The 19,487-nt window shown below is 50.2% G+C and overlaps 1 protein-coding gene across 1 annotated transcript; it reads left to right on the forward strand.

Moving 5' to 3' along the window:
- Positions 1-1,391: 1,391 nt before the first annotated feature.
- BAALC (BAALC binder of MAP3K1 and KLF4) lies at positions 1,392-15,717 on the forward strand. The gene is made up of 4 exons (XM_032961716.2): positions 1,392-1,612; positions 5,241-5,490; positions 8,816-9,180; positions 10,631-15,717. The coding sequence occupies exons 2-4, from the start codon at positions 5,292-5,294 to the stop codon at positions 10,781-10,783; spliced, it is 717 nt and encodes a 238-aa protein (XP_032817607.1). The 5' UTR covers positions 1,392-1,612; positions 5,241-5,291; the 3' UTR covers positions 10,784-15,717.
- The last annotated feature ends 3,770 nt before the right edge of the window (positions 15,718-19,487 follow it).

A 19,487-nucleotide genomic window follows, 5' to 3' on the forward strand; every position in this document is an offset into this window, starting at 1 on the left:
CCTTCATCCTAGCACGTAATTGTCCGATACGTCGCACATTATATTTATATTTGATTTAAAGGCCTATGTGTTGACTTCTACGTTGTCATTGGTGCTTGAGCACCACTTGTAACGTAGAATCACCAAACGATGTAGAGTACAACTGATATTTTTAGGTTATTTTCTTTGAACCTATCGACGTGACTTCACCGAAAGACCCAAGAATATAAAAATCTAAGGGCAACGACGTTAAAGAAACATGAAACAAACACAGGACGACTGCTCTACTCGCATGTAAACATATAACGAAATATGACGTTGCATTTCAGCAGGGAGAGAGAGATTGGGGGGGGGGGGGGGAGAGTGGGAGAGTGAGAGCTGGAGAGAGAGGGTGAGTGGGGAAAAAAAGAGAGAAATGGAGTAGGAAGAGAGAGGGCAGAGAGGGGGGGTAGAGAGAGAGAGGAGGGGCAGAGAGAGGGGTAGAGAGAGAGGGAAGGGGTAAGGAGAGCAGAAAAAAGAAGAAAATAGAGAGTGGGAGAGAGAGAGGGTGGGAGGGAGAGAGGATGGGAGAGAGAGAGTGGGAGAGAGAGAAAGGGTGGGTGGGAGAGAGAAAGAGAAGGAGTCTCTCTCTCCCTCTCTGTGCAGTCGACGTTTGTCGACGTGGGCGCAGAGAATCAGGGAGGAGGAAGATGCACGGCCGAGACGTGGATCGCGGAGGCAGCGAATCGACGTCGCATCTCTGGGCAGTGTCCTCCCTCCTATCCGCCCCCCACTCCCAGCCCCCCTTCCCCACTTCTCCACACAGGCCACCACAGCCCCGCCTCTCCACAGCGACAATGTTTCCCGTTCCCCTGGAAGGATAACATCAAAGCGCGCACGCCGGCCAGGGAACCTCGATACGCGATTGCCCATCGCGGCGTGCGTCACTGAGGAGCGCGTGTGGGTCAACAGGTACCCAGATCGTCACAGGAGGGAGGGGGGTAGTGGGTGGTGTGTGGCGGGGGGGGGGGAGGCTGGAGTGAGTGGTGGGGAGCTGTTTTTTTTTGGGGGGGGGGTGGGGTGTGGCAGAGTGGGTGGGGGTAGGGAATGAGATGGGACGAGGGCTGCGGTGGGAATAAAGACAGCGTGGAGCCAAGGACAAGCTCCTAACGAGAGACAGAGAGAGAGAGAGAGGGCGCACGGTCGACAGTCCATCATTAAGATCTGCACGACCAACGACGAGGCGACAGTCGGCGAGCGGCATCGGTACCAAGGACAGCGGCTTCCGTACCGGCAGCGAGAATCCGCGGTGCCGATTCAGCCCGCGACCATTACGGCGGCGTAAGGGGACGACGCTCTGATTGAATGTCAAGGGCCTCGCTCGTACAGAGAAGGGTCCAGTATCGGGGGGAGGGAGGGAGGGGGTACCTAGAGGGTACTAAAGGGGATCCCGCGGGGGCGCTCGAGCCCTAGAACCTGCTCGTGACTGGACGGACGGTGGACACGGTGGAGCCGTGGAACTGTTAGCGCGGAGATGGAGCGGTGAGGAGGGAGTCGCAGTTCTGCCGCGGCGCGTCCACGGGGATTCATCTCGGAGCCTCTTCCCACACAAGCCAGCGCCATACAGTATACATTTATATACTGTATAGCTACAGTACGTACATACGGACACAGCACCAAACAGTAAACATAGATGCTTATAGCCAAACACGCACACGTGCACACAGCCCCGTACATAATACACCCCTATGCATACACCCACATCACCATGCACACACACAGTAAGCACCATGCAGTGTAATACCAAGCGTGCACACAGCACCATGCACACACACAGTAAGCACCATGCAGTGTAATACCAAGCGTACACACAGCACCATGCACACACACTCAGTAAGCACCATGCAGTGTAATACCAAGCGTGCACACAGCACCATGCACACACACTCAGTAAGCATCATGCAGTGTAATACCAAGCGTACACACATGACCATGGACACACACACACAGTAAGCACCATGCAGTGTAATACCAGCGTACACACAGCACCATACACACACACAGTAAGCACCATGCAGTGTAATACCAAGCGTGCACACAGCACCATGCACACACACTCAGTAAGCACCATGCAGTGTAATACCAAGCGTGCACACAGCACCATGCACACACACTTAGTAAGCATCATGCAGTGTAATACCAAGCGTACACGCAGGACCATGCACACACACAGTAAGCACCATGCAGTGCAATACCAAGCGTACACACAGCACCATGCACACACAGTAAGCACCATGCAGTGTAATACCAAGCATACACACATCACCATGCACACACAGTAAGCACCATGCAGTGTAATACCAAGCGTACACACAGCACCATGCACACACACAGTAAGCACCATGCAGTGTAATACCAAGCATACACACATCACCATGCACACACACTCAGTAAGCACCATGCAGTGTAATACCAAGCGTGCACACAGCACCATGCACACACTCAGAAAGCCGCCATGCAGTGTAATACCAGCGTACACACAGCACCATGCACACACTCAGTAAGCATCATGCAGTGTAATACCAAGCGTACACACAGCACCATGCACACACTCAGTAAGCACCATGCAGTGTAATACCAAGTGTACACACAGCACCATGCACACACAGTAAGCACCATGCAGTGTAATACCAAGCGTACACACAGCACCATGCACACACAGTAAGCACCATGCAGTGTAAATACATGCAGCGATCCATACGGTACAGACAAACAGCACCACACATCCACACAAAGATAACCCACATAGCCTTTAACAGACTGTTGAGCGAAGTGCTGTTAGCGAGCACCTATGAAGGCCAATACCACACCCGGCCGCCTTTGTCTCCCCAATGCTGATGCTTACACACCATGCCAGGTGCCGACCTCTATACACACACAGGGAGCATCATAAACAATGGCAAATCCACGCGCACGCATCAAATCAGCAACACCATATACACAACGCACACTCACAACACAGTATAAGCGTGTAACAGCAGCACACACACGCGTATAACAACACAGTAGCACGCGTGTAACGACAGTGATTAGCATGGTTAGCTATGTACTTACGGTGCGACGGAAGTTCAACATACGCCTAACAACAGCAGCATACACACGTGTGTAATAACAACAGCAGCAGCATACACGCGTGTGTAACAACAACAGCAGCAGCATACACGCGTGTGTAACAACAACGTCAGCATACACGCGTGTGTAACAACAACAGCATACACGCGTGTGTAACAACAACAGCAGCATACACGCGTGTAACAACAGCAGCAGCATATACGCGTGTGTAGCAACAATATCAGCATACACGCGTGTGTAACAACAACAGCATACACGCGTGTGTAACAACAACATCAGCATACACGCGTGTGTAACAACAACAGCAGCAGCACACACGCGTGTGTAACAACAACACACACACGCGTGTGTAACAACAACAGCAGCATACACACGCGTGTGTAACAACAACAGCAGCAGCACACACACGCGTGTGTAACAACAACACACACACACACGCGTGTGTAATAACAACAGCATTAGCACACACGCGTGTGTAACAACAACACCAGTAGCACACACGCGTGTGTAACAACAACACCAGTAGCACACACGCGTGTGTAACAACAACACACACACGCGTGTGTAACAACAACACACACACGTGCGTAACAACAACAGCAGCACACACACGCGTGTGTAACAACAACACACACACGTGTGTAACAACAACGGCAGCACACGCACGCGTGTGTAACAACAACACACACGCGTGTGTAACAACAACAACAGCAGCACACACACACGTGTGTAACAACAACAGCAGCACACACACGCGTGTGTAACAACAACACACACACGTGCGTAACAACAACAGCAGCACACACACGCGTGTGTAACAACAACACACACACGTGTGTAACAACAACGGCAGCACACGCACGCGTGTGTAACAACAACACACACGCGTGTGTAACAACAACAACAGCAGCACACACACACGTGTGTAACAACAACAGCAGCACACACACGCGTGTGTAACAACAACACACACGCGTGTGTAACAACAACAGCAGCACACACACGCGTGTGTAACAACAACACACACACGTGCGTAACAACAACAGCAGCACACACACGCGTGTGTAACAACAACACACACACGTGTGTAACAACAACGGCAGCACACGCACGCGTGTGTAACAACAACACACACGCGTGTGTAACAACAACAACAGCAGCACACACACACGTGTGTAACAACAACAGCAGCACACACACGCGTGTGTAACAACAACACACACGCGTGTGTAACAACAACAGCAGCACACACACGCGTGTGTAACAACAACACACACACGCGTGTGTAACAACAACAGCAGCATACACACGCGTGTGTAACAACAACAGCAGCAGCACACACACGCGTGTGTAACAACAACACACACACACACGCGTGTGTAATAACAACAGCATTAGCACACACGCGTGTGTAACAACAACACCAGTAGCACACACGCGTGTGTAACAACAACACCAGTAGCACACACGCGTGTGTAACAACAACACACACACGCGTGTGTAACAACAACACACACACGTGCGTAACAACAACAGCAGCACACACACGCGTGTGTAACAACAACACACACACGTGTGTAACAACAACGGCAGCACACGCACGCGTGTGTAACAACAACACACACGCGTGTGTAACAACAACAACAGCAGCACACACACACGTGTGTAACAACAACAGCAGCACACACACGCGTGTGTAACAACAACACACACGCGTGTGTAACAACAACAGCAGCACACACACGCGTGTGTAACAACAACACACACACGTGCGTAACAACAACAGCAGCACACACACGCGTGTGTAACAACAACACACACACGTGTGTAACAACAACGGCAGCACACGCACGCGTGTGTAACAACAACACACACGCGTGTGTAACAACAACAACAGCAGCACACACACACGTGTGTAACAACAACAGCAGCACACACACGCGTGTGTAACAACAACACACACGCGTGTGTAACAACAACAGCAGCACACACACGCGTGTGTAACAACAACACACACGCGTGTGTAACAACAACACACACGTGTGTAACAACAACAACAACAGCAGCACACACACGCGTGTGTAACAACAACACACACACACACGTGTGTAACAACAACAGCAGCACGCGTGTTTACGCGCCCACTGCAGGCACTTGTCCGCACTGGGGGAAGTGGAGGGGGGAGGCGAGGCTCGTCCACCATGGGATGCGGAGGGAGCAAAGCGGACGCCATCGAGCCGCGCTACCACGAGAGTTGGACCAAGGAGACGGAGAGCACGTGGCTCACGGGCACAGAGTCCGAGGTGCCCCTCTCCGCCATCCCCGCCGCGCCGGGCAGCCTCGACGCGGCGTCCTGCGCCGACAGCGGCGACGGCGGCTCCCTGAGCCTCATGAGCGCCGGTGAGTCAGCCGGAGCCGCACCACCGCGCGGCCATCATCACTGTCATATCCTCGTGCATGGTCCATTGATTGATTGATTGGGTGGCCGGCTGATTGGCTGAGTGGCTGTCTGGCTGAATGAATGACTGATTGGTTGGATTAGTGGATATTTAGGTGGCTAGCTGACTGGATAAACCAGTCATAGCTGAATTTTGATTTAAAGCTTTCGTGAGTGCAGTAATTCATATTCTTAGCTCTTTCGGTAAAGTCACCTTATTATTTTATTGTTTCCCTTCAACGTGACTTTACCGAAAGAGCTAAGAATATACAGTCATAGCTGGTTAACTGCACTGGATTTCCGGCTCGCTGACTCACAGGCCGGATAGAATGCTTGACATTGGATGGTTGGTTTACGGACTAGGTGGTTGGTTGACTTGGTGATTAGCTGGCTGATGGATAAGTTGGCTGGCTGATTGTCTGGTGGACAAGCCAGTTTCCTGGCTGACGACCTGGCCGGGTGACTGGCTGGCTGGATGACTGACAGGCTTGCACACTGGCAGACTGACTGTTTAGCTGAATGGCCGGCTGGATAATTGGCTACCTGACTAACTGGGCAGCTAGATGGCTTGCTGGCTGTCTGACTGGATGGACAGCTGGAGAGCTGGATAGCTGGGTTTCTGACTGACTAGCTGGACAGCTGATTCTAAGGGCGGTTTGCAGATTGGCTTAATTGCCTGGCAGGCTGCTTGGAAGCTCACTGGATAGTTGGCTGGCTGATGTGTTGCAATGCGAGAAGTGAGGGAGCTCTCGTGGCCCATGGTTACATAAGGACCATAATTTACACACAAACACCGTGTTACAATACATACTATATACTGAAATCAGACAATGACAGACTCACAATGATTTACTCAGAAAAAAAGACCAGGCGGAGGCGCGCTTGCTCACAATTGACGCACGATGGACATGAGTAGAGCACATATGCAATTGCATAAGGCTTGCAAGCTCACGTTGTGCGTGCGTTTGTCGATGTGGGTCAGTCGCCCTCCAGCAACAACGGAGGGCAGAGAAGCCACGCTTACAATGAGCGGAGCGCCGGGCCGGCTAAAATATAGCAAGTTGGCACTGTATGGGGTATAGCTGGTGGTGCATCTACCAGTCATATCAGTCAGCCAACCCATGGCACCTGCTGGGGATATCCCGAGACCTCTTCCTGTCAGCTAGCCTTCGACACTTCACGTGGCCCCAAAGTGCACCTAGCCTGGCAGACGCCGTGGTGACGTCACCGTCACGAAGTGGCGAATGGTCAGGTACTGGTATTGGTGTGTGGGTAATGTGGGGAGCGGTCGTGTAGCGGATAGGGCGCTGCGCTACCGACTCGGCGACCCGAGTTCGAATCCCGCTCATGGCCAACACCAGTGACGATTTTCAGAATCGGTCCTGGGCCTCCCCTAGGTCGACTCGGCCACAAATGAGTACTTAGTGTAGCGGTGTGTAGTGAACATCGCCATGAGGGGGACAAAGGCGACCGGGCGTGGTGCTGGCCACCAAACCCCTCGTGTGCCACGCCGGCCTTCATAGGCGCTCGCTGAAAGCACTTGCCCCAACAGTCTGTTAAGGCTGCACGGGGGATCTTTGTCTTTGTCTCTTTGTATTGTGGGCCTCCCCTAGGTCAACTCAGCCCTAAAAAGAGCACCAGATTAAACCACAGCGGGGTCATGCACACCCACACACACACATGAGGGGGGGGGGTGTTTGAGTGGAGGCGGTGCAGCGGTTAGTGCACTGCGCTTTCAAACTCAGCAGCAACACGATTTCGATTCCAGGCAATGGATAACATCAGTGGTAAAGTGATATCTATACCGCCCACCCTTCCCGTTCACCGTCCTGTATGACTGTCCGCCGTGGTGAAGTATGGTCACCAACCCCATTACTGACACAGCGGGGAGGGAGTTGGCTTCATCCAGCAGTGGATTGACAAAGGAATGTGATTGATTATATACATGAGCGGTAGATACATGCTTAGAACAACTGTGCTGATCAACTCCACCTATTGGGCCCTGTGTAGCATATACCTGTTAGGGTGCCAATCTTAAAATCAATTCTATTCTGGATGACGTTAACTATCAAATAACAACAATAATAGCTTCTTTGGTTCTTTCGGTAAAGTCACGTAGAATGAGAATAAAATAATAAATTGATAAAATAAAATAACACAATAATATTCTCACGACGTTTCGGCCACAACACAAGCGGCGTCTCGTCCTTTCACCTGATGAAGGCCGCTTGTGTTGTGGCCGAAACGTCGTGAGAATATTATTGTGTTATTTTATTTTATCAATTTATTATTTTATTCGCATTCTACGTGACTTTACCGAAAGAACCAAAGAAGATGAATCATTGCAGTCACGAAAGCTTTAAATCGAAACAATAATAGCTTTTACATTTTTATTTAAAGCTTTCGTGACTGCAGGGATTCATATTATTGGTTCTTTCGGTAAAGTCACGTAGAAGGGAAACATTATATTAATATTTTTTATTATTTTATTGTTTCCTTTCTACGTGACTTTACCGAAAGAACCAAGAATAACAATAATAGCATTATTAGTATAATTCCGCTTGTCTATCCAGCAAGGCCTCACTCGATTTGAAGCCAGATTTTTAGAAGGATCCTGCCGAGTGTTTCGCATTAGGAGGGCGTTGTTGTTGTTGCTGCTGCTGCTGCTGCTGCGTGTGAATATCTAACATTCGCTCCTCCTCCCGCCCCAACAACCCGTCACGGGAATGTGGAATTTCCATATTCGGCTTCGGAACTCGGCGACGTGTCGAACACTTTGCGCGCTTCCTTCAAATCACGAACTACCGAGAGAGGCCGCTCCGCATGGGCAGCCGGAGCAGGGCGTTCCTGCTGCCCCCACGACCACTCGCCGCTGAATTCGGTTCCGTCCGAGGGCGAAGCTCACCGCTGTAGGGTGCCGTGCGCGCTCAGGGATCCAATAAAATAACTCTCTTATCGTGTTTGTCATTTATATAACGCCTTTACCTTCACCAAAGGCGCTTTACAGCAATTATAAAATTGGACGTCGCATGATAATCGTTTGAAATGAAGAAACGGGGTCATTGTAAGCGGTGGTGTAGTTTTCATGCGGTAAAAACAACAGGGATTGATAAGGAGGGGTTGGGATAGGCCTGGGCATAGCTGGGGGAGGGGGGGAGCGACAGAAAGCTGGAGGGCTGGAAAGGAATGAGAGGGGGGGTCTCAAGGAGCGGGATCCGCCAGCGCGCAGCCCCGCGCGACACTGACGCGCCGTGCCCGCGCCTCTCTCTCCCGTCACTCGACCGGCAGGGATCTTTGACGACGGCCTGGCGTACCCGGCGCAGGCGTACGTCACGATGAGCCAGTCGGAGCACCTGCACGAGGCCACCGGGCCGAGGGACTCCGCGCTGGAGAACGCCGACGCCTCCACCCCCGAGGACCCTTCGCCGGCCACGGGCGAAGGGTCGAGACGCCCCTCTGAGCCCCCCGTCGGCGGCGCCGCCACTACCGGCGAGGCGGCGGCTGCGGTGGCTGCGGAGGCGGTGGGCGGCTCTCCCGAGCGCTCCTCGCTCTCCGTGGAGCTCTTCCCGGCCACGAGGACGCACGCGCACCACGCCAGCACGGGCGCCGAGATCACCACGCTCGAGAAGAAGAGCGTCATCCGCACCGAGGAGGTGGGAATTCACCGCCGTGATCGTTCACCGCCTTGATAAGTCAACGCCGCAATAATTCACCACCGCAATGATTCAACACCGTGAAAAATCACCGCCGTGACCATTCGCCACCGCGATAATTGACCACGGCAACAATTCACCGCCGTGACATTCACTGCCAAAACTGCAATAATTTGTGAACCGCGATTAGGTGTAACGAAATGGACGAACAAAAAAGTGTTCGGGCGAACGTTTACGAATACCGAAAACCCAAAAACCGTAGCTGACATCAAGCATAGCAAGCCGGGCGAGGCAAGGGTCGGGGATTTGCTGGTCGCTGAAACTCCCCCAGCATCTCAGAGCGCCTTGCGCACGCAGTCCCACCTCGAATCGGCCGTTGTTTATTTTGTGTGTGGACCATGCCCACGACTCAACTTTGAGAACCACAGCTCACTCGCTCGCGTGGTCGTCTTCGTGTAGATACAAGCGGGTCTGGGGCCGTTTCACAGCGGGAAACAACATCTGCGATATGTGATCGGGTGTCGGGCAACAGCTCTCAGCTCCGCTTTCTCTCTTTGCATTCCCATCCCCTTAGAGCGGTGGCGGGGATCTTGGCTGCATCGCGTGAAAAACAAGTTGCCCTGGGGCAATGTCCATTGTTCTGTTAAAAAAAAAACTAAAATATTTACTGCTCTGATTATATAAAATATTATTTGTTAGCGCGTTTGCCATAAGCATGTGTGTGGCGAGTGCGATCTTGATTCCTTGCAAAAAAGTATCTATTTTGGTGTCTGAACACCTTAACACCCGGTGCCGGATTATCCTCGGAGCAAAAGTAGTGACTACTACTACACATGTAGTAGCTACTACTAGCTACGGGCCCCGCACTTTCAAGCTCCCTTCGCTAAACGCTTTCAAGCTATCAATTCCGGTTCAGTGATTCTGCACTTGCTCTATTACTATAGTACTATACTGCTTTAAACTTTTATGAACAACTGGGTGTTTAAGGTTAGCGATTTGTCGCATCATCTGGCCGTATAGCAATTGAAAAAAATACAATTACTTTACTATACAAGTAATAATTGTGTTTTAATTTTCATTTTATTTGGGACCCCTTTATAGCACACTAGCCTATAGCCCGTCCAAGGATGGGTATACTGCAGTTAATCTGCAATATTCAACCGAAAATAATGACCCGCTCATGATGATTAAATGAGGAGGTGGGTGCAAGGTCATGATTATTGATGAGTGGTCGGAGCTCCATGTTGATGGACGAAATCCGCTCGCACATGCTCCAGGCCCCCGCAAGAGCTGAATCCGGCACTGCTTCCCGCACGTTGTGTTTTATTGGCATCAAGAACAAAAGGCGTTCTTATTTTTCATACTTTAATACTTGCAATAAAAATACAAAGGGGGTGTCCCGTTTGTGGTTTGTTTGTAATGGCAATGTGCGCCCTCCTCTCGCCGGCAGACGAAATGGCAGGCGAACCGCATGTCCACCAAGCAGGTGACCATCACCATCACCAAGAGCATCCGGCAGATCGGCAAATCGGGACGCAAGCCCGAGGCCACGGCCGCCTGTGCCACCAAGCTCCAGACAAGCAAAGCAGGCCCCGTGAACTAAGGGCGAGGAGGAAGGGAAGTGGAGTCGGGCGTGGGGGGGGGGGGGTCCGATTTGTATCCTGCCGGCAATGTCGACCTCTCCCCCCCTCCTTCGGTATCCATCAAAGACAAAGATACTCGCGTAAGCGTCTTAAGAGACTGTTGGGGCAAGTGCTGTTGGCGAGCACCTATGAAGGCCGGCACGGTACACGAGGGGGTGGGTGGCCAGCACCACCGCCCGACCGCCTTTGTCTCCCCAGTGGCGATGTTTACACACCGCACCAGGAACTCATTTAAGGCCGAATCGACCTAGGGGAGGCCCAGAACCCAGTCGCTGGTGGTTGGCCGCGAGCGGGAATCGAACTTGGGTCGCCAGGTTCGTAACCGCTACACTACTGCCCGCTCCCCCGCTCACTCACACACTCACTCACTCACACACACGCACGCTCACACACACACGTTCACACACGCACACACTCGCTCGCTCGCATGCACACACAATGCTGTGATAACTTCTTAGCGCACCATCGCGCGCAGAGTTCAACACTGCCAAGCAAACACTGCCAAACAAGCCGCCAGCCACAGGAAAACGTCTCACGGCTACTATATGAAGTGTTAACACGGGACGGGCCTGAGCAGCAGCAGCAGGCAATATTTCAGAAACGTGCTGTTCGTGAACAGCACGTGCAGTATTTTACTGTCTCCGATTGTGCACAAGGGATGTGAAGTAGAGCGGCGAGCCATGATAGGAATGCACAAACTGAATGCGATCGACTGCCTTGCCAAATAGGGGAGGTGTTTCCACTCGTTGAGGTTTCCCAAGTGCTCATGATGTATGTCGATCATTCGACATTCATGCAAAAAAAATGTCAAAGTTACTTAGAAGAGGGGTTAAACTTGAAATCTCACTGCCAAAAACGAATTTCCCCAAACCCCCCCCCCTCCAACCCTTATTTCTGTATTTTTTTCTCAAAAAGCCACTCTGGTTGTGGCTTACATCTTTAGAGGCACGAAGTTATTCATATATATTTAGTCGTATAAGTGTGAAAGCAGCAGGAGCAACAGCAGCAAGTGGCTTGCAAATCCCCAGCAGGCGACTCGCAAAGCCCAGCAGGGGACTCGCAAAGTCCACCGTTTATTTGCGTTGTACCATTCCCTCCCTCCCCCCACCGTCTCGAATCGTCGTGGAGTCGTTTCTTTTTTTTTTGACACCGTGCCGTCGTCACGTATTCTGTCAATGACGGGGGAGGAGGTTCTTTATTTCGGGTCGCGTCGTTGAACGTCGTCGTCGCTGCAGTGTTGTAAAGTCGCTTTTTTTTTTGGTATCGTTTGACCAGCTCGTCCGCGACGGCGTCCCAAACGGCCCCACGTGGCCGGGCCCCTGGGCCGCCTACTGAACAAGCAGGCCTAAACTAAAAAAAAAATTTTGTTTTTTTTTTCTTGCTCAGAGTTATTTTTAATACCATATTCTCGAATAAACGCACCGTCGATTGCTACGAAACCCGACGGGCAACCGTTCGCAATGTTCTTTTCGACGCGATGTTGCAGCCGCCTGAAAAGTATTCGCCGAAAGCCACCGCTGGTGGGAAGGGGGCCCCTTCTGCCTCGAGCGGCGTTCTTCATCGCAAGGCTCACGGGGGGTCCACTGGGCGGCCCCTGGTGGCCTTGAGTGCGCCCCCCCCCCGCCCTGACTATACACAAATACATGGGCGGAGTGTTTCCCCCCCCCTCCTCCACCACCAAAATGGGCACCTTTGTTAATTTATTTTCAGTCGTTTACGATTAAAATGTAAAATAAATTATGTGCACCTGCAATTCATCATAAGAAACAAAGCGAACCCCTGCCCCCCCTGCCCCCCCCCCCCCCCAATATAGCAGTAAAACTCTGCCTATGCACAAAAGTGAAAACAACCCCCATCCTCATCGTGCTGTCTGACCCCAATGGTTTCAAATGTGGCATCCCTCACACTGATGATGTCTCGTCGGCGAAAGTGACCCCCACTCCTGAAAATTAGTGAAGAACACTGGCTTAGAGGGGAGCTCTAGAGAGAGAGAGAGACCCTGTGTAGAGGGTATTTGGCCTACTCTTCCACGCTGGCCAGGGCAATTTTTAAAGAGGCGGGAGTACCCAAATTTGACCACATCGCATGTTCTGCCGTCGACTAACTGCGGTGACGTCCGCATTGCAAGTCCAGTTGTGCTAACCATCACTGCACCAAAGGAGCATCCCAAGAGTGCATGCAATGTATTGTCCAATTAACGACCTACTGGGGACAAACATGGTTGCGAACTATAGAGTAAAAGTGAGTTGGCATTCCATGGAGCAGCATTATAAGTGTTTTTGAACGCAGCGAGGTGGGACAAATTATAATCGACAATCTTTAGAAGTCTCGGACAAGAGATGTGACTTCGCAAAGTGACACGTACGAAAATGGCGATGTGCAGAAAAATCTAGCGAGGATGTCAGACGAGAGATTGGCAAAACCAACAACAGGACGGGGGGGAGGGGGGGAGACGAGTGTGAGACACGACATGGGATGGTGGGACGAGAGTGTCAGATTTTAAGGAGCGCACTTGGGCGCAGGCACTCACTGGGTTCCATCTCTGCAGTATGTACAGGGAACACAGATCCACGTTCACTCTCCAGCGAGGTCCCTGAGATCTTCGGATCGTCTTAAGTATCATACAGGTTTTTTTGTTGAGTTAGATCGCGTAAATATAAATACAAATGTGTCGTTCTTCGAAGTACTCCACGGCACAGGCTCTGTCGCTAGGGTGATCGGGCTGTTGCCAGTGCAGCCTCTAAGCTTTGGAACGAGGCTTTGCCTCTGCGAACAGGACAATCAGAGTCGTTAGATATGTTAAGTCCGTCTTGATCACTCACCTCTTTAAACCTAATAGTCCTGCCCGTTTACCCTGCAGGTTCCGTTTATTCTCTGTTTTCAATACACGGTGGCGCATTGGTGGGATCTATGGATTAGATGCGCTTTATAAATGTAAATCATGATTTTATCATTGGATGGAGGTGGCATGGGTGGGGGTATTTCCATGGCTGAGAAAGGAACAACGGAGCAGTTTGTGGCTTCAGGACACGTGACCATAGCTGGGGCTCCCGGCTAAAAAAAGAGCTACAACGAGCTATCTATCGGGTGAAATAGTTCTTCGGATAAATAAACTCACACGGCTCTAGCGCGTGCGACGGTTAATTTACAGACGCTAGAAGAAATATGAATATATTTTAAAATTCTAAAGATGTCACCACTGCTCGCACACTTCTCTCACCTGCGGTCGGGACGGCGCAATGACCTGAAATGAGGCCCGGGGCGACACAGCTGCGGTCACCCATAAACACACTTATCTTCGCGTGACACACGGGCGCGATGACTCGATGGCTCTAAAACGCGGCGCAGAAGAAACAATAAGCTTACGCATTGAGAATAGCACCGCCTCTTTTCTTATTATTCTACAGCTGGACAATAGCCCAATGTGTCCCCAAACACACACACAAAAGGCACGGTTTAATTGCATGCCCGGCGAAGGCAAATGGTGCTTATAACCCAGAGGTGAGTCGTGTTTGTAATCCTTTGCATATTGCGTTCAACTCTGCAAATACAATAATCACCACGCGAGCACACACACACTGGGCACTTGCAAATTCAATTATCGTTGCTTGTCACGTATTTAAATCATTAATTATTTTCTATTTTAATACAAATCTTCAAATAACATTTTTTTTTAAACACGAGGTGCTTTTATCGTCATGCTGCATGGACACAAACGAATCTTATGCCTCGCTCATCAACGGGAATTGTCAGATGTGCAGTGTTGAACTGTAGATGTCGAGCATTTTCATGCCGTATATTACATCTCTGTGGTATGTTACATTTTTGAAATATCTTGATTGAAGCTTTCATGACTGCAGGAATCCATACGTAGGTACCTACGTGATTTTACCGAAAGAACCAAAGAGTATTTGTGAAATATACGGTAGTGTAGCAACTCAGGTCACCGAATCAATAGCGCAGTGCCCCTAACCACTACACCACTTCATCCGTATTTACTGGGCATGATGCGCTATTGTGGAACATTAAGGCGAGGCAAGATGGTACAGCGCGAACACTCGTGTCTCAAAGCAAGACGCTTCTGGGTGAAACATTCTCGACTCGGGAGCCTTTCTGCGTAGAGCTGTGTGGGGTTTCCTCTTGGTTTACCGATTTGCTCCCCATAGCTGAACATAAATAGGCAACGTAATTGGCATTGGTCACAACATCCCAAATTTCTGAAACATGTACTTGCAAATGACTCGATTGGAATTACGCACGGCATGATTTACTGCCGCGAAAAATCTGCCACGACCCTCCTGAAAATGTGTCTTGGAGACTCAGTTGAGCCTTTCCTGGATAAACATGCACGATGATAAAACGATGGTTGTAAGCAGTACCCGGTTCGGCGAAGAGATACGTGACACCGTCTTGACAATCTTGCCGTTTGCGTTGCACAGGGTCCAATAGTTTAGGTGGAGCGCTCTTGCCAACAACAGCTGGTAACCTCCGCAACATTTGTTTAACAAACCTGTTGACGAGACCCAGAATGTCGAAACCATTCCACAGTTTACTTGCTTAAGCAAACGCAGATGGATATTGGTTTGATTATATAAGCCAGTGAGTAGCCCGATGGACTAATCCACATCTGTATTTGCGTGTGGATAAACAGAACAGCGTTTCACTCGTTATTTGCTTGTATGGAGACGACACCCAGACCACAACCTGTATATTTTGATGTAAAACAGCTACACGTGACGATGACATTGTGTCTGATAATCACATGGACCAGTGTGACCTTTGCGGCCAATTTACAGCCCTCAACCAATTCAGCTGTGCAAATGGAAACCCTCCGCCTCCACCCCCCTTGATCCCTCCGGTGATGGCAAGAATAATAAATTCAGCTCTCAACGCACAGAGCATTTTGAGTATTCGCTCAGTATTGCGGACACTTTACTGAGGTTTTTGCAACACGACTCACTGGAAACGTATGCCACTCGTCTAGAGTTATCTTGAAATCAACATCAATAGCACCGTAACATGGAAAGCCATTACAAGGGCACCGTTTGCAATTATCACGTAATGTACGCGTAAGCAGTCGTTTTTGTCAATCCACTGCTGGATGCGGGCCTCCTCCCATGCCCTCCACAGGTCATGGTGGTTTATATGGCCATACTTCACCACGCTGGTCTGTTTAGGTTAATGAAAGTGGGCCGCACACACGTTGGGATACGGCTCGGTACAACAAACGGATTTTGCTGCACTGTCCCTTTGTTAATGAAATCAGTTTGCAACATTTATTGCATAAAAGATTTTAACAAAGATAAAGTAAAATAAACCAACGCATGATGTAAGCTTATGAGTTATAATGGTTACGAGTCGATACAATGGGGTGTGCACATGAATGTATCCGCCGAGGAGGCTCAACTGCAGGGCCGGCAATTTGCAATCGAAAACTTGTTGACTCAGCTAATCATCCCTCTCGGGTCGATAAAAAAAAACTACGATTTTGTGGAGTCGTCAAAAGTCGTTGTCCTCTGCACAGACTGCCTCCCTCCACCACCCTCCCCGCCATAAGATTGTGGAATTTCCATCACTGGCTCAGAGCTGCAGACAAGAGACGAGAACACCTCGACGCTCAGTTTCAGCAGGAAACCGGAAGTTCCTTTGAGAACCCTTTTGCATTGCAGAGTGCCTGCAACCAGTGCCATCGGTTCGAACCCGTGGGGCGAGCAGCCCCGGGCCCTGCACGTTCACCGACAGCCGCCGAGACAGCAGATGAACACCTTTCCTCTTTTTGTTGTTGTATTTTTTTTTATTAGAAAATGATTATTTATACATGGCAACCAAACGTACGGACATGAAAACGTCAACCGACTACAGTGAGATTTAGAGGTAAAAAAAATATTAGAATGAACGACGGAAAAAAAAAGTATCCCACTCCGGACGACTACAAATGGTATCACCTCCCAAAGATGCGATAAACCCAGGGTTGCTTCCAAAGCGGAAGGGGGGCAATTCCATCGTTCACACGGCACAATCAAGACTCCTCTCTTCAGGCTGAACCAGGTGCCGAAACACGCGATTGTTTTTCAAAGTTAAGAGTGCCCCATGCCCTTCTTCATCATCATCATCATCAAAAGCGTTGCAGGCGTCCCTCCAGAAATCTAGGAAAGGGCACCTCGTTCTGGTGCGACCATCACCGCCAGTTGCAACACCAAGAACCATGCCGTACAAGCCAATTATCGACATTACATGGACCGCCCATTCACAGCTGACATTTGATTTCAACAATGCAACCATGCACCTCCCCCCCCCCCATGCTGAAAGCTGGGTCATGGTGAACCTCCCGCGATATAAAATGCTTTCTCTACAGCGGTGCGACGAAGTAAAACAAATGTGAGCTGTTAGCTACATTGGATAATAGCATTTGATATGCGGAGCAGTTTTTACATAAGAGAATTCTGAATCCGTTTGTGATTGAACGCAGTTAACGTTGCCCTGTATATCACATTTTCGCGTATCGGCAAGGGGTAACGTCATTCGAGTGTGGGGGGGGGGGTAGGGGAAATAAGTGTTAATACGCACTTTATAATGGCCAGAAAAAACACAAAGATCCCTCTAGTCCAACTCGTGTCACCAAGGGCAGTCGACAAACACAGCATTTGCAAAGCCCACTGAGAGTTTGGCGAGTCACAGTGCACGCAGCGCAGCATCGACGGCCTGTCTGCAGGGGAACGGCGATGGCGCTGCGTTTGCCATGGGCGCGTTTTTCCGTCATTGTTCAAAATTGAACCGTGCAGTCAGAATCCTGGAACCAATGTACAAAGCAAAAAAAAAAGCACCAAATATATGACAAAATTATGGGAGTTTGGCTAAACTTATGGGATGTGGCCTGGCAGGCCCTCCAGGCATAATCTGTACATCTCATATTCTACCAGAGAATATTCATCTATTATAATTTACCTGGATTCTCGAATAAAGGGAACATATATTTAGAGTCAATTCTTTAAAAATGCAAATATACAGTTATGAGAAGAAAACAAATATTTAATGAACTTCTTCTACATTCTCCTGTGGCAGAAGCGGGATATAAAGTAAATAGCAGACACAGCAAGATAACCGCCACGTAACAGCCGTGTTTCAGTGCTTGCCGTGACAGCGGACCCAGAAGACAGGCCCGCCAGACTACAGAGAGCACCGACAACCACAACAACAACAACAACCCGTCATCGCGCTAAGCTCACAACACTCGTGCATAACGACGGCGCAAGCGCGACTGCGTGTGGAACTGTGGGCATGAGCGGCAGGGTTCCCGCCTTGTCGTTTCAGAAGAGCAAAACGTCGATAAAAGGCCGCCGTCAGAGGCTAGGACCGACCGCGAGCGCTCTCTGCGCGGCAAGCTGTGCGGCCGAGAGTAATCGCCCCCCTCGGGCGGTGCCGTGAGAGCGAGGGGGAGGGGGGGGGAAAAAGAAAGCGATTCCAGTGTGAATACTGTTACAGCTGCCGAGAATAAAGTTAATATTTAATGTTCTATTATCCAATGCCAAACGTCGTACATTTCGGTAGAAGGCTTGCGCAAGTCGGAGGCGAGCAGACGCGTGGGAACGTCGGGCAGCAGGGACTACAAAGTTGGGCGTTGGTGTGCATCGCATGCCGGTTAAAAATGGTACAACGGTTGCCACCCGTAAGCCGTTTGGCCACAGATTGCATGGCTAAATGGTTAACGGGCGGTAACGTAAGTCGACATCTGTGAAAGACGGTCAGAAGGAGGCGGGGAGGGGGGGGGGCGGAATCAATGAATAGTGTTCACTCAAATTGTGAAAAGACGCGCCCTGAAAACCGGCTGCAGAATTTGTTACTAAGCTGGTTAACGCTGAGTTTTTGTACAAAAAGGACTTTATAAAATGTACAACAGACACAAACACCCTATGTTTTGACGACTCGAGTACCAATCGCTGCATTGGCAAATGACAGCCGTTTGGAAACAGAACCTAAAATGTAGGTTAGCGCACACCCCCTGCGAACACCAGTGTTGCAAGAAAATGATATCACTTAATTATAACAACCAACAAACCCCCCCCTCCCCCCCAATAAGAGACAGTTTGTTGAGTAACATTTGGTTAGCAGACCTGCTTTCAGGAAGAGCAAGTACACGAGCACTTCCAATTACATTTGCATTACAGTATATAAATGATTCGTATAAGCCACTGCTATACAGGATATAATAATAATAATGGGTGTAGCTCTTTTCTTAACATGCAAACAGTACTTAAGCCTATGCAGAGTCGTGCACAAGACTTCCTTGCTAATGTTAAACCGTCAACACTCTTACCCACATTAATTTGTTCCCTTTATGTTTTGTAAAGAAAGACACCGCCGTTAATTGGGTAACGGACTCACTGCAGTTGTTGCAGTTTTGTTCTTTCGCCCAGGCCAACACTCCCCACCACCACCACCACCACCCCGCACGAAACGCCCTCCTCCCTGGGCGTACCGCCGCCTTTGTCATGCGGAGGTTTTCGTCCCCCTGTGCCAACCCGGAAAGCTGCCGGGTTGGCGTCAAACGTCGCAGAGCGAGCGTACGAGCCAGGCCGAGCGTTACCATGCAAGGTAATGATTCACAACAGCGAGGCGTTAACGTTTTTTTTCTTTCCCACCTCCACCACCCCACCCAGCCCACCC

The sequence above is a fragment of the Petromyzon marinus genome, chromosome 27 (assembly GCF_048934315.1).
Source record: "Petromyzon marinus isolate PM22_M1 ecotype Great Lakes invasive population chromosome 27, UKy_Petmar_22M1.pri1.0, whole genome shotgun sequence".
Lineage (NCBI taxonomy): Eukaryota > Metazoa > Chordata > Hyperoartia > Petromyzontiformes > Petromyzontidae > Petromyzon > Petromyzon marinus.